The 15270-nt window shown below is 43.8% G+C and overlaps 1 protein-coding gene across 3 annotated transcripts in view; it reads right to left on the bottom strand.

The window, feature by feature from the left end:
* PRKCZ (protein kinase C zeta) overlaps positions 1–15270 on the bottom strand; it is an 80016-nt gene that overhangs the window by 12916 nt on the left and 51830 nt on the right. For all 3 annotated transcript variants that reach the window (XM_081954967.1, XM_081954965.1, XM_081954966.1), the window contains 7 exons: positions 13614–13695; positions 12285–12337; positions 9744–9932; positions 8936–9033; positions 4017–4103; positions 3390–3525; positions 2077–2164 (listed from right to left, as the gene is read on the bottom strand). In XM_081954967.1, the coding sequence (XP_081811093.1) occupies positions 2077–2164; positions 3390–3525; positions 4017–4103; positions 8936–9033; positions 9744–9932; positions 12285–12337; positions 13614–13695 (733 nt within the window). The remainder of the gene's footprint in view (positions 1–2076; positions 2165–3389; positions 3526–4016; positions 4104–8935; positions 9034–9743; positions 9933–12284; positions 12338–13613; positions 13696–15270) is intronic.

Below are 15270 nucleotides of genomic sequence, written 5' to 3'. Positions count from 1 at the left end.
TTCAATAAAATAATTTGGGTTACGGAGGTGACTGTTACTGCTTTAATATACAGAACAACACTTAAGGATTAGAGACGATTGAGATGGGTGGCTATAGGAAAGAGAGAGGGATTTTTGGGGTCACATAAAGATTTAAAAACAGAACTATTCCTATTAGGAATAGTAAAAGAAAAATATAGTAAAGGAGTGACGTATTTAATGCTGCATGGGATATAATGGTATATGTGCAAAATTGGAAAAAACTGAGATGCCCGCACCAAAGAAGAGGTAGTAAAAAAAATTGATCTGTGCAGAAATGGACAGACTGATACTAGAAATCAAAAATAGAGACAAGACAGAATATTATGAAATTTGGAACAAAATATATCAATGGTTGGAAATGAGGAAAAGGAGTCGGAACAGAATATTTTGAGGACTGTAAAATTGGAACTGGATAATACATAGGTAAATATATTTATTTATTTATTTATTTTTCAGGATTTATAGACCGCCCCCTCTCCCCGAAGGGACTCGGGGCGATGTACAGGTGTCTCATTAAAACAAATACAAAAGACGAATATCCTATACCCTTAAAAACGAATTAAACCTCATACAACTGTACAGAAAAAGTAAAAATTAAAAACAACTAAAAGCATACCCCTAGAAAATTTAAAAAATGCAGGCTTGAGGGACTAAAATTGGGAATTAGGAATTAGGCCATACGGCTAAATTGAACAGGTGGGTCTTTAGTTTCTTACGGAAGGAGCGGAGGTCGGTGGTAGTCCTGATATCCGGGGGGAGGTCATTCCAAAGGGTCGGGCCCATCACAGAGAAGGCCCTACTCCTGGACGTCGCCCGCTGGCATTGGAGGATAAGGGATATGTTCATAAGATTAATGTAGCTATGTACAATAAGTAGAAACTGTATTTGTTGTTATGTTAAAATATGTGTGGAATTGACAAAACCAGAAAGGTCGCTCTAAGTTCAATGTTTTTAATGTTTATTCAATAAAAAAACATTTTTAAAAAAGGAGAGAGAGGGAGGGAAGGAAGGAAAGAAAAGAAAGAGAAAGAAAGAAAACAGAAGGAAAGAGAGAAAGAGAGGGGGGATGAGAGAGAGAAAAATGATAGATAAGAGATAGCAACATAAGAGAAATAGACACAGAGAGATGATAGATAGATAAATGGATGATAGAGAGAGAAATGAAAGATGATAGATAGAGGGAGAGAGATAATAGATAGATGATAGAGAGGGAAAATAGATGATAGAGAGAGAAATGATAGATAGGTAGGTGGGTAGGTAGGTTGGTAGATAGGCAGGTAGATAGATAGAAATTAGGGACTCTTCAGAGAAGATTTTAGTGGTGTATAAGTGCTACTGTGTGTGTGTAGTGGAGAACATAAAAAACAACCAGAACAAAAAATAATAATTCTGCACTTTTAGTTTGCAACAATGCCATGAACGATTGCTTCAAAGCAACAGGATAAATTTAAGATTTGGGAGGAGGGGGGTGGGGGGTGGAATTGCTTAAAAATTCAAACCCAACGGCAACTGTCGATCCCGTAAGTACCGTGGCTGTCAGAACTATCTCCAACCCAGTATCTTAATCCCGTTTCCCGACACTCAACCCTTTGGCTTGTGAAAGGGCAATCAGAACTCCCCAAAAGGATAAATACAAAAGGAGACTCTACTGTATCCCTGCAGCCTTTTACAATGAAAAAATGGCAGCGATGGTATGAAGTCCCACCGAAGATCCACTAGGGTTAGCTAGCAACGGTTTATTTGCCAAAGGCACTCGACAACGTAGACCAGCCTTCCAAAGTTCATGATCTGAGGTTCCCTCAAAACGGATTCAGGGCAGCCTTCGAGCCTACAAACACTTGAACACAAAGTATGGAGACAGCACAGTTTCTCCATCCTTCTCCACTCTTTTCTGCTCCAGAAGATAATAAGGAAGCCAGAGGTGCTTCCGTTAGGTCCAACCTCTGCTTAACGGCGTAAAGGCATTAACAGAAACACACAGCACATCTGTAATCACTCCGGATGAAAAGGCTTTGCAGTCTCTACGTCGTTCCATTGCTCTATATCGCAACTCACCGTATTCTTCTCCTCGGAGAATCTCCGGAGCGATGTAATTTGGCGTTCCGCAGAAAGTGCTCGTCGTGTCGCCGGGGCCCAATCCTTCCTGCAAAAATGAAACGATTTGAAGCGTTGGTGAAAGGGAAAAAATGATTTGGGGGTGGGTGGGGTTAAATTGACAAGAGTTGGAAGGGACCTTGTAGGTCATCTAGTACACACACACACACACACACACACACACACACACACCTGCCTAAACAGGAGACCCTGCGCCATTCCTGACAGATGGCTGTCCAGTCTCTTCTTGAAAGCTTCCAATGATGAAGCTCCCACAAGGCAACTTTTCTTACATTGCTTGATTGTTCTCACTGACAGAGGCAGTGGTGGTGGTGGGTCGTGTGCACATTGCATTATGGGTGTGGGCAAGCGCATGCACACTCTTGGCACACTTGGACAGAAAGGTTAGCCAACACTGGTATAGGCTATGGACCTTCTCTGTCCTCATCAATAGTTCTAGATACACTATATTTCCAAAAGTATTCGCTCCCCCATCCAAATAATCAGAATCGGGTGTTCCAATCACTTCCATGGCCACAGGTGTATTTTACAAAACCAAGTCCCTAGGCATGCAGCCTGTTTTTACAAACATTGGTGAAAGAAGGGGTCGCTCTCAGGAGCTCAGTGAAGTCCAGCGTGGGACTGTGATAGGATGCCACCTGGGCAACAAACCCAGTCGTGAAATTCCCTCCCTCCTAAATATTCTACAGTCAACTGTCGGCTGTGTTATAAGAATGTGGGAGTGTTTGGGAACGGCAACAACTCAACCACGAAGTTATAGGCCACGTAAACTCGTCCAACATCAGTGTGTGACCTCACAAATGCGCTTCTGGAAGAATGGTCAAAGATTCCCATCAACACACTCCTCAACCTTGTGGAGAGCCTTCCCAGAAGAGTTGAAGCTGTTATAGGTGCCAAGGGTGGACCGACGTCATATTGAACCCTATGGATTAGGAGTGGGATGTCACTTATGGTAGGTTCATATGCGAGTAAAGGCAGGTGAGCGAATACTTTTGGCAATATAGTGTACCTCCTTCCTGTCTGGGCCAATTTTTCTTCTGTTTGTCTTTCACCCCACTCTAAAGAACAGAGGGATCTCTCCTGATCTCTGGCACCCCAACATAAGATCCCTTTCAAGACCAGGGTGAAAAATCTCTTCAGCGATGGGAAAGGCTCCTTTGAGCTCAGCAAAGGAAGAGACCCGTCTTCAGCCTTGGCCACCTGTACAGTCAGGTTCCGATTCTTAGGGAGGCTGACCCACTGACTCGATTTACCTTACACATGCCGTAATCTGTTAGCTTGATGTGGCCCTCTGTATCCAGGAGAACATTATCCAGTTTTAAATCTCTGTAGATAATGCCTCTCTCGTGGAGGAAGTTGAGAGCAATGCAGATTTCAGCAGCATAAAACCTGAAAGGAAAACGTAATTTCACTCCTTAGGGCCATTTAACAGTTGCTTATTCCTTTCATTTTGCAATAGATGGCTGTGAAGGTTGGACCATAAGGAAGGCTGAGCGCCAAAGAATGGAGGCCTTTGACCTCTGGTGCTGGAGAAGAAGACTCCTGCATTGAGTCCCTTGGACTGCAAGGCCATCCAACCCTAGAGGAGATCAACCCTGACTGCTCTTTAGAAGGCCAGATCCTGAAGAGGAAACTCAAAGACCACCTAATGAGAAGGAAGAAGGACTCCATGGAGAAAGAAAGAAAGGAAAAGAAAGGAAGGATGGAAAGAAAGAGAGAGAGAGTGAGAAAGAGAAAGAAAGAAAGGAAAAAGAAAAAAAGAGAAAGAAAGGAAAGAGAGAGAAAGAAAATGAAGAGAAAGAAAGAAAGAAAGAAAGAAAGAAAGAAAGAAAGAAAGAAAGAAAGAAAGAGAAAGAAAGAGAAAGAAAGATTGACATTACCTTGCATGTTCCTCTGGAAGCTTCCTCTGCCGTTGCATATGAAACATGAGGTCACCCCCATTCACATATTCTATAACAAGAAACAACCTGAAAATAGAACACACAACTTCTGTCAGTCAGCAGACTGTCTGTAGGGTGAGAGCGAACAGACAAAATATTGCCTCGCTGCTAACATGTTGTAAACACCACCCTTGTGGTGTGTACTTCCTAATGAATGTTGTGTGTACTTCATAATGTCTCACTTCTCATCCCCGAAGCCTCTTCCATTCTGACTGAAGTTCTGAATTATTAGTGTTCTCTCCTGCTCAATTTGAATCCTTGTCAATGGTCATTAGAAAGATGGAGATTTTCCCCAAATCATATTACTTTTGAAAATATTTTGCAGCGTGAAATGTCGTGACGTCAGACCCTCCCCAAAGACCAAGACTAAGTTGAGATTTCAGAAATTCAAAATAACAATCAAGTTGCCAGGTACAAAAGTTAGCTCTTTAACTCAGACCAATCTCAAGGCTTTTTTTTACAAATTAGCTATTTAGGGAAGGATTTTCTACACCTCAGTATCTATACCATGTGAGGTAACTAACTAAGGAAATTCCTATATTTTCTTTTTATTAACAAGAAATGTTTGGAATGTTTTGATTACAAGAAAAAAAACCTGAACTTTTCAGCTAGTGGAGAGAGGGAGGGAGGGAGGGAGAGAGAGAGAGAGAGAATGAATGAATAAGAGAAAGAATAATACAATACAATAGCAGAGTTGGAAGGGACCTTGGAGGTCTTCTAGTCCAACCCCCTGCCTAGGCAGGAAACCCTCTACCGTTTCAGACAAATGGCTATCCAACCTCTTCTTAAAGACTTCCAGTGTTGGGGCATTCACAACTTCTGGAGGCAAATTCTGTTCCACTGGTTAATTGTTCTCACTGTCAGGAAATTTCTCCTCAGTCTAAATTGCTTCTCTCCTTGATTAGTTTCCACCCATTGCTTCTTGTTCCTCCCTCAGGTGCTTTGGAGATTAGCTTAACTCCCTCTTCTTTGTGGCAGCACCTGAGATATTGGAACAATGCTATCATGTCTCCCCTAGTCCTTCTTTTCATTAAACGGTTCCTGCAACCGTTCCTCGTATGTTTTACCCTCTAGTCCCCTAATCCTCTTTGTTGCTCTTCTCTGCACTCTTTCTAGAGTCTCCACATCTTTTTTACATCGTGGCGACCAAAACTGAGTGCCGTATTCCAAGTGTGGCCTTACCAAGGCCTTATAAAGTGGCATTAACGCTTCAGGTGATCTTGATTCTATCCCTCTGTTGATGCAGCCTAGAACTGTGTTGGCTTTTTTGGCAGCTGCTGCACACGGCTGGCTCCTATTTAAATGGTTGTCCACTAGGACTCCAAGATCCCTCTCACAGTTACTACTATTGAGCAAGGTACCACCTATACTCTGTACCTGTGCATTCCGTTTTTCTTGCCTAAATGTAGAACCTTACTCTTTCCACCATTGAATTTCATTTTATTAGATAGTGCCCAATGTTCAAGTTTGTCAAGATCCTTCTGTATCTTAAGCCTATCTTCTGGAGTGTTGGCTATTCCTGCCAGCTTGGTGTCATCTGCAAATTTGATGAGTTCCCCATTTATTCCCTCATCCAAATCATTGATGAAGATGTTGAAGAGTACTGGGCCCAAAACAGAGCCTTGGGGTACTCCACTACTCTCTCTCCAATAAGAGAGAGTGGGAGAGGATATACAGAGAGAGAGACAGAGAAAGGAGAGAGAGAGACAGAGAGAGAATAAGAGAGAGAGGGAGAGGAGATACAGAGAGAGGAGAGAGACAGAGAGAGGAGAGAGAGAGAGAGGAGAGAGAGAGAGACAGACAGACAGACAGAGGAGACAGACAGAGGAGAGAGAAAGAGAGAGAATAAGAGAGAGAGACAGAGGAGATACAGAGAGAGAGAGACAGAGAATAAGAGAGAGCGGGAGAGGAGAGAGACACAGAGAGAGGAGAGGGGGGAGAGAAAGAGACAGAGAGAGGAGACAGACAGAGACAGACAGAGAGAGAGGAGAGAGAAAGAGAGAGAGGAAAAGGAGATACATAGAGAGAGAGAGAGGAGAGAGAGACAGAGAGAATAAGAGAGAGGGGGCGAGGAGATACAGAGATACAGAGAGAGACAGAAAGACACAGAGAGAGGATGGAGAGAGAAAGAGAGAGGAGAGAGAGAGAGAGAGAGAGAGAGGGAGAAGCAGCTAAATTTACTACCCTCCTAAAAGAGCCAAAATTGTTTCTCTCTCTAGATGATGCTACCCAGATGTAATAGAAGTCCCCATTAATAAATAAACACTTTCACACTGGCATGCCAATGCAGCCTCTAAAAGAGAAATAACTAAGAGCCTTTTAATTGTCTGTATCGCTGGCCTCTTTGGTGATTTGTTAAATGTGCACAATGGGTTTTAAAGCCTTTGTTTTGGGATCAACAGATCAATCAAGTTACTGCTCAGCCTCCTCCCTCTCTCTCCCTCCAGCTAAAAGGAGGAAAACTCAAAAGGGAATTTTAAATGTCCTCCTTCTCTTTCTAAACAGGTTGGGGGCTGTTCACCCATCACTGGCTACTGGAGACAAAGCTATGCAGAATGGGCTTCCTGGAGAGGTATATAGCACTTCTGGCTACTTTTAGGGACTTTTTGCTCCTCAATCAAGAGGTTGAGTTGGACTTGACTGATTATCACCAAGGAAGGTCCGAAAGGGTTGGTACGTGGGATGGAAGACCACCAAAAACTAAGTCTGACCTGAAGGGGATCTTCTCAACTCTCTTAAAAGGGAAAGGTTCCCCTCACACAAATGTGCTAGTCGTTCCCGACTCTAGGGGGCGCTGCTCATCTCCGCTACAAAGCCGAAGAGCCAGCGCTGTCCGAAGACGTCTCCGTGGTCATGTGGCTGGCATGACTCAACTCCCGAAGATGCATGGAACGCTGTTCCCTTCCCACCAAAGGTGGTTCCTATTTTTTCTACTTGCATTTTTATGTGCTTTTGAACGGCTAGGTTGGCAGAAGCTGGGACAAGTCACGGGAGCTCACTCCGTTACGCGGGACTCAGGATTCGAACCAGTGAACTGGGGACCTTTCTGATCGACAAGCTCAGCGTCTTAACCACTGAGCCACCGCCTCTTTTTAACTCTCATAAATAGGACTAATTCAGTGGGAGCTCTTCCCGCTAGAGAAGAAGGTATGGGGACTTTCTGTGTTTCATTACCCAACTAGGTAACATTATCAGTGATGAAGTTACCTAGTTGGGTAATGAAACATCGGCAAGAAGACAACCAAGCTCAGAGAGCACCCAGGGCCCCACAGTTGAACCCTGAGCTATAAAGAGTCTAGAATTCTTTGAAGCTCTACAAGGGTCTCTAACCTTGGCAACTTTTAAGATCTGTGGACTTCAACTCCCAGAATTCCTCAGCCAGCAAAGTTGGCTGTCCACAAGCCTTAAAGTTGCCAAGGTTGGAGATCCCTGGTCTAGAAGACACTACGCATGAAGTCCTTCACACAACCCTGCCTCTAAAACGACAAAGAGCTGGAGCTCCTTCTTGAATCATCTCCAGGACAGCAGAAGCTCTGGAAGATGATATCATGCCAGACATAACATTGTTTTCCAGAAGGAAAAAACAAACAAACATTACCCCTCATAAAAGATCACAGATTCTCTTTGCACCTACCAGCCTCCCTGACCAGGAATAGCTCATGACTCGGACAATTCACTAACAAATGGAACCATTTCCAACTTGGGACCTTCACGTCGTGTCAAAAGACAGAAAGCACATGTGTTCTTCAGAGGATTCTGGTCCCCAACATCAGGGGTGAAATCCAGCAGGTTCTGACATGTTCTGGAGAACCAGTAGCAGAAATTTTGAGTAGTTTGGAGAACTGGCAAATGCCACCTCTGGCTGGCCCCAGAGTGGGGAGGGAATGGAGATTTTGCAGCATCCTTCCCCTGGAGTGGGGAGGGAATGGGGATTTTGCAGTATCCTAGAGTGGGGAGGGAATGGGGATTTTGCAGTATCCTTCCCCTGGAGTGGGGAGGGAATGGGGATTTTGCAGTATCCTGGAGTGGGGAGGGAATGGAGGTTTTACAGTATCCTTCCCCATGGAGTGGGGAGGAAATGGGGATTTTGCAGTATCCTGGAGTGAGGAGGGAATGGGGATTTTGCAGTATCCTTCCCCTGGAGTGGGGAGGAAATGGGGATTTTGCAGTATCCTTCCCCTGGAGTGGGGAGAGAATGGAGATTTTGCAATATCCTTCCCCTGGAGTTGGGTAGGAATGGAGATTTTGCAGTATCCTTCCCCCTGGAGTGGGGAGGAAATGGGGATTTTGCAGTATCCTGGAGTGGGGAGGGAATGGGGATTTTACAGTAACCTTTCCCTGGAGTGGGGAGGGAATGGGGATTTTACAGTAACCTTTCCCTGGAGTGGGGAGGGAATGGGGATTTTGCAGTATCCTTCCCCTGGAGTGGGGAGGGAATGGGGATTTTGCAGTATCCTTCCCCTGGAGTGGGGAGAGAAACGGGGATTTTGCAGTATCCTTCCCCTGGAGTGGGGAGGGAATGGGGATTTTGCAGTATCCTTCCCCTGGAGTGGGGAGGGAATGGGGATTTTACAGTATCCTTCCCCTGGAGTGGGGAGGGAATGGGGATTTTACAGTATCCTTCCCCTGGAGTGGGGAGGGAATGGGGATTTTGCAGTATCCTTCCCCTGAAGTGGGGCCTGAATGGGGATTTTGCAGTATCCTTTCCCTGCCACGCCCACCAAGCCACACCCACAGAAACCGGTAGTAAAAAAAATTGAATTTCACCACTGCCCAACATGCATGTCCATTAAGATCCAGGCAAGGAGTATTTCAGGTTTTTTTTAAAAATAAATAAATAAGGGGATCTGCTTACTTACCGACTTGTTGTTTGAAAACAGGAATGTAAGCCGACTAGAAAAGGGTTATTGGATGCCTGCTCAAAGACATGCTTTTCGGTTTGCACCCAATCAATATCCTGAAAGAGAGGAATTGGAGAGTGCAAAGGGATGCTATCAAACAGGCTGTTTAACACCAAAGGCCACACACTAACACACACACACAGACACACTCAAAACTTTTAATAATAAACATTCATAAAGTCCAGTCATATATTTCTCATTCCTCTTAGTCACTTTTTTTTTAAAAAAATATTCCCATATATTACTTCGCTTCTTTTTTTGTTTTTTGTAAAAAGTTTTATTTTTTCTTTCCATACACATTCACAAATATACATTCTCATAGGTATTATTAACATATTTATCTGTTGACTTCTATCTTTTATCACAATGTTTAAGAATATAAAAAGCACAATCGGGGGCGCTTTTTGCCACCTCGTATATTCATCTTATTTTGCAACAACGCTACTCCCTGTTTCTTCCCAACCTCCCTTCTCTGCCTTCTTTCCTCCTCTCCTTCCTCTTTTCTTCTTCCCCTCCCTCTCCCCCACTCCTCCTCCCTTCTTCTCCTTCTTTCTCCTTCTCCTACTCTTACTATCCCTCCCTTACTTCCTCTCCTACTTCGCATCTTTTTTTTTGTCTGGTCAAAATAATAATTGGTTTATGTTGGGTTTTTGGAAAAGGCTGGAAGTTTTAATCATGTTAATATAGATTTTTTTTTCTCCCTCCCCCTTAGAAAGCAGGAAGCTCAACAAGGTTAGGCTGGCGGTGTGCTGAAGCAGCTTTTTACCTCATCGTCGTGAACTAATTCCTTCTTGACGACTTTCATTGCATAAATTTGATTGTTCTTTTTCAACCGCACTAAAAGAACTTTGGCATAGCTTCCTCGTCCAATGACTCTGATCAGGTCGAAGTCCTGAAGGCCAAGCCCCTGAGAGATCTTGATGCCATCCATTCCGTCAATAACTGGCTTGAGTTCCTATATGGAGAAGAATGGAAGACAGCACATCATAAATCTTCCCTCTCCAAAAACCCCCTCTTTGCAATCAGAAAGGGAACATAGAACATAGAATAATGGGGTTGCTTCTTGTCCTGCCCTCAGGTGCCTTGGAGAATAGCTTGACTCCCTCTTCTTTGGGGCAGCCCCTGAGATATTGGAAGACTGCTATCATGTCTCCCCTAGTCCTTCTTCTCATCAAACTAAACATATCCAGTTCCTGCAACCGTTCTTCACGAACCGTTCTTCATGTGACCGAATGCCTTGCACACCTCCTACCCACCCTGCCTTCTTAGGTATAATTACTTTTGTAAAAATATATATACATATAATCAATGGGTCTGGCAAAATGAAGTGTCATGGAATGGAAAGCGCGCAGTGAAAATGGAATTCAATACCTGTTCGATACCAACATCAACCCATCCGATCATGAAATTGTGATACTGAGACAATAAGATTCATAATTTTCTCGCTTGATTTACAGGGATGACCTTTAAATAATGGAGTGTTTTTAGTATCAGAATCTCAGGATGTCCTCCTTCAAAATCATGCTTGATTGCTACTATTAGCTTTATGGTTTCTGATCCTATTAATACTACACAGCTAAAAATAGGACCTTTTCCATCAGAAAATCAACATGCTAGAACCTCTGGCTTGGAGAAATCTACGGGCTATCTTTTTTTTAAATTTTTAGGTGGCTGTTGAAGACTTGCTTCTTTAAAAGACATTTTCATCACTGAATGCCCTACTAGGTATGTTTCCCCCCCCCCCCCCCAAACATGCTTAAAATACACGAGTGTCTTGTTCCATTAAAATTCCTAATGGAAAAACACATCATTACTGTCTGTCTGTCTGTCTGTCTATCTATCTATCTATCCATCCGTCCATCCCTCTATCCATCCCTCTACCCATCCATCTATCTTGTCTGTCTATCTCTCTCTCTCTCTATCCATCCATCCATCCATGCCTGCCTGTCTGTCTGTCTATATCTATCTATCATCTATCTATCTATCTATCTATCTATCTATCTATCTATCTATCTATCTATCATCTATCTATCTATCTATCTATCTATCTATCTATCTATCTATCTATCTATCTATCATCTTCTTTTCTTTTTTTCTATATATAAAAGAGGCTGTATGTATGTATGTTCCAGCATAACTCTGGAGTGCCTCAAACAATTTCAACCAAACTTGGTACACAGATGACCTACCCTCTGGAAACAAATACTGGGGGAGAGGGGTAAGATGCCCTTGGGGGGCGGGGTGTATGTGTGTGTATGTGTGTTCCAGCATAACTCTGGAACACCTGGCCTGTTAAGGAGAGCGAGTGCGGCATCCTAGAGTGGCAATTGTTTGGGATATCATGGGAGGGAGAAGGGAGAGCCTGATTGTAGACAGGGCAGGAAAGAGGAGTGCATGGGAGGGGAAAGGGGGAGGGCAGGGATAAAGGGCATGGGAGTAGGGGAAAGAAAGGCCCCCGTCAGACAAACACTTCAACGTCTGTAAATACCCAGGCAATGCCGGCTCATCAGCTAGTCAGTAATAATAATGAATCAAACTTATTTGTGACACATTTCTGATGTGGAGTAGTTATAGTTATAGTTTATTTAATTTATAGACCGCCCCCTCTCCCCGAAGGGACTCGGGGCGGTGTACAGACCATTCATAATCAAAACAATAAAAATGATATAAGACATAAGACATGGAACATAAACAACTCACACACACGGTCTGTTATAAAATCCCAAAACCAATTTAAATATTCAGAACAATTTTAAAACCCGTTAAAACCCCAATATAAAATTTAAAAAGCCATCCAGGAATGCCCTACTACCATTAAATTCTGAAATTAAGCCAGTTCCTGAACTTAGGGACCCAAACCTGTCTAGGATCGCCACAATGAAACTAGAATCGTAAGGCTGGAAGGGATCTTGGAGGTCTTCTAGCCCAACCCCCCTGCTCAAGCAGAAGACCTTACATCATCCTGGCTTTTCTGTCAGCTCATCACGTTAAGAACTTTTGCAAGCAAGAATTAGTATTTGTACTGCCCATTTCCCCCCCCCCCCCCCAATTATGTCTTCCAGACTGTACAGCCAATCAAGGGGTTTTTCAGTGAGACATGCTGAGATTCTTTTTTCAGAGAAAAATGCAAATATAAAGGAATAATGGAGGGAAGAGGCCGGTGTTGCTCAACTTCATGAAGATTACGACGAGTGTCATGCTTGGGAATTCTGGGAGTTGAAGTCCACGTGTTAACAGCTTTGTTTAAGGGACCTATTCCAACTAAATACAGGGTTCTATGAAAGTTGTCCTGTAAAATGAGACCTACCTCAGAATCATCTTTAATGTTATCGTGTTTCCGCGTCGAAGAAATATAAGATACTGCAGGAGAAAACATACAAAACAGAACCGTAAAGCAAACTCATCAGCATATTTTTTTTTACATCAAATGGCGTGCAAAGATAAGAGGCTTTACAAGCGGCCAATTTAACCACTCGGGTGTCACTTTGTTCAGCTGCAATTTCACCTTCTTATAGGGATCTGGGAAGGAAAATCTTTTAACACGCATTTTGATACACTTATCGAATATTTTTGCAGAAATTGTTTCTTCTTCTCCGTGGCAAATGACCGGCTAGATATCCCAAAATGTGACATTGGGTCACCTTGACTCTGCCCAAGGGGGGGGAAAAAAACCCTGGGCAGTGTAAAGCTAACCAGAGGGCAAAATGTTTCACTGTTCACTGTTTCACTTAGCAATAGAAATGTTGGTCTCATTTGCGATAGTTTAAGTCGAGGAATAGAATGGAATGGAGTGGAGTGGAGTAGAGTAGAATAAGAGTAGAGTAAGAATAGAATAAAATAGTAAAAAGAGAATCAAATTAAGAATAGAACGGAATGTAATAGAACAGAATAGAACAACAGACTTGGAAGGGGCCTTAGAGGTCTTCTAGTCCAACCCCCTGCTGAGGCAGGAAGCCCTATACTATTTCAGACAAATGGTTGTCCAATCTCTTCTTTAAAACTTCCAGTGTTGGAGCATTCACAACTTCTGGAGGCATGTAGTTCCACTGATTAATTGTTTTAATTGTCAGGAAATTTCTCCTCAGTTCTAAGTTGCTTCTCTCCATGATTAGTTTCCACCCATTGCTTCGTGTCCTGCCCTCAGGTACTGTGGAGAATAGCTTGACTTAGGATCTTAGGGATCAAAAAAACCCGTGTTACAGTAACTGGTCTAAGTAAATTTCTTTATTTGATTCATAACCCAGCAGAAGACAGTGCATTATATTTTTTCACTGACCTCCACATCAGCCTCCCTGATCGAAGCTGACTGTGGACTAGACCGTTGGATCTCCCCATTCCTAATCTTAACACTTTTAAGTACCACGCCACGCTGATTTGACAGTCCCAGAATAAACCCAGGAATGAACTTTTATGATTAAATAATTGATTTTGCCACTGGGCCTGGCAAGTGACTCCACAGCTGTTCTTCCTTCTTTTGCATGGCCCGCTTGAGAAGCCTATCAATTAGTCATTGTCCTTGGGGGATGTCCTGAAGTTTGAAGAATGCTGAACGGGGGAATCCCTGAAAGGGTTGTCCTTTTATTTATTTATTTTTTTTGCAACAACTTTTCTAGATCGAGAGGGAAGTCGTACTCACGTCCGTCTGTTTCTTCTCTGGGGACGTCAGCTTCGTCATTCTTATTATCTAAGTGACGTTCCTGGGAAGGCATCACAGAATCCTGTAAGAATACGGATCCGTGAAGAAGAAGAAGAAATAAAAGGCGCAGGGTACCTTCTTTCACGCAGGGTGGTTATGCCCGAAAGCCCAAAAAAAAAACATTAGACTAAAAATACTAAAAACCACATATCAAAAGCGAAAACGTGTGTGTGTGGGGGGGGGGGGGGAACCAACAGCCAAAACTTTTGTTGTAGGATGGATACAACAAGGCTTCCCTGGTATCTATCTCATCTCTCTGATGGTCAAGACAGCATCTCAATTTCAGGCTGGGGTCGTTTGCTAATCTAGCACAGTGTTTCTCTAACTCAAGGGGTCGGCAACCTTAAACACTCAAAGAGCCACAAAGGTCCTAATCGGAAGCCCCCCCCCTTTCAATTCTGGAGCTGACCGGAAGTCCGGTTCCCCCACCATAGAGTCTCTTCCTAGCGCGGTGTCCTTTTTCCTCTACCTGTCCTAACCGAAAGCCCTATCAATTGTGGAGTTGATCAGCTACAGGGAGCTGCAGCAGGGAGATGAAAAAGCCACATGTGGCTGCAGAGCCACACAGGTTGCCGACCCCTGCTCTATCTCAGCCACTTTAAGATGGGTAGACTTCAACTCCCAGAATTCCACAGCCAGCATGCTGGCTGTGGAATTCTGGGAGTTGAAGTCCACCCATCTTAAAGGTTGAGGAACATGGTCTAACACCATTTTGTCTGTGAACGACAGAGAAGGATTTTTCCCATCATCTCCTATTTAAAACTTTGAACTAGAAATTCCAACAATTTTCTGTTTATGAATTACCATATTTTTCGGAGTATAAGACGCACACCCCCCCCCCCAAAAAGAGGGTGAAAATTTGGGTGTGTCTTATACACCAAATGTAGCCCCGCCCACCCCTCGACCATTTTCGGCCTCCGCGAATCACATTTTAGACCTGTTCCAGGCTGCAGGGATTGCCACAGACCATCGCTACCTCCACGCCTTGCGTTTTTGGCCTCTGTACCTCACATTTTCGGCCTCAGAACTCGCCGTTTCAGACCTGTCCAAGGCTGCGGGGATCCCTGCCGCCACCAATCCCCGCTGCCTGGAACCGCTCAAAAATGCAACATGCAGAGGCTGAAAACGCGGAGCGCAGAGGCCGAAAACGCAATGCACAGAGGCAGCAATGTGCTCTGGCGATCCCTGCAGCCTTGGACAGGTCTGAAACGGAGAGTTCGGAGGCTGAAAACGCGAGGCACGGAGGCAGCGATGGTCTGTGGCAATCCCTGCAGCTGGAACAGCTGATTTGGGGGTATTCCGGGGAGGCCGATCCACCTGCCAATCAGCTGCTCGTGCTGAATCAGGCTGCAATAACGTGGTGAAGCTGAGCTGGCTGTTTGCTACAAGGACGCCAGCCAGAAGAATACCGATGGATGCTGGTAGGTAGAGGGAGATTTTTTTCTTCTTCTCATTTTCCTCCCCCAAAAACTAACGTGCATCTTATACTCTGAAAAATACGGTACCCACGCATAGCTAAAATAAGCACATTTTGCTGTATTTCACCTATAAGTGCCACCACAAAGACATTTCTTTCTAAGGTTCTTTGGGGCAAGGA

The sequence above is a fragment of the Natrix helvetica genome, assembly GCF_964273705.1.
Source record: "Natrix helvetica genome assembly, chromosome: 5".
In the NCBI taxonomy this organism is placed as follows: Eukaryota; Metazoa; Chordata; class Lepidosauria; order Squamata; family Natricidae; genus Natrix; species Natrix helvetica.
Note: the sequence above shows the minus strand (reverse complement) of the source record. Positions and strands in the feature narration are given on the sequence as shown.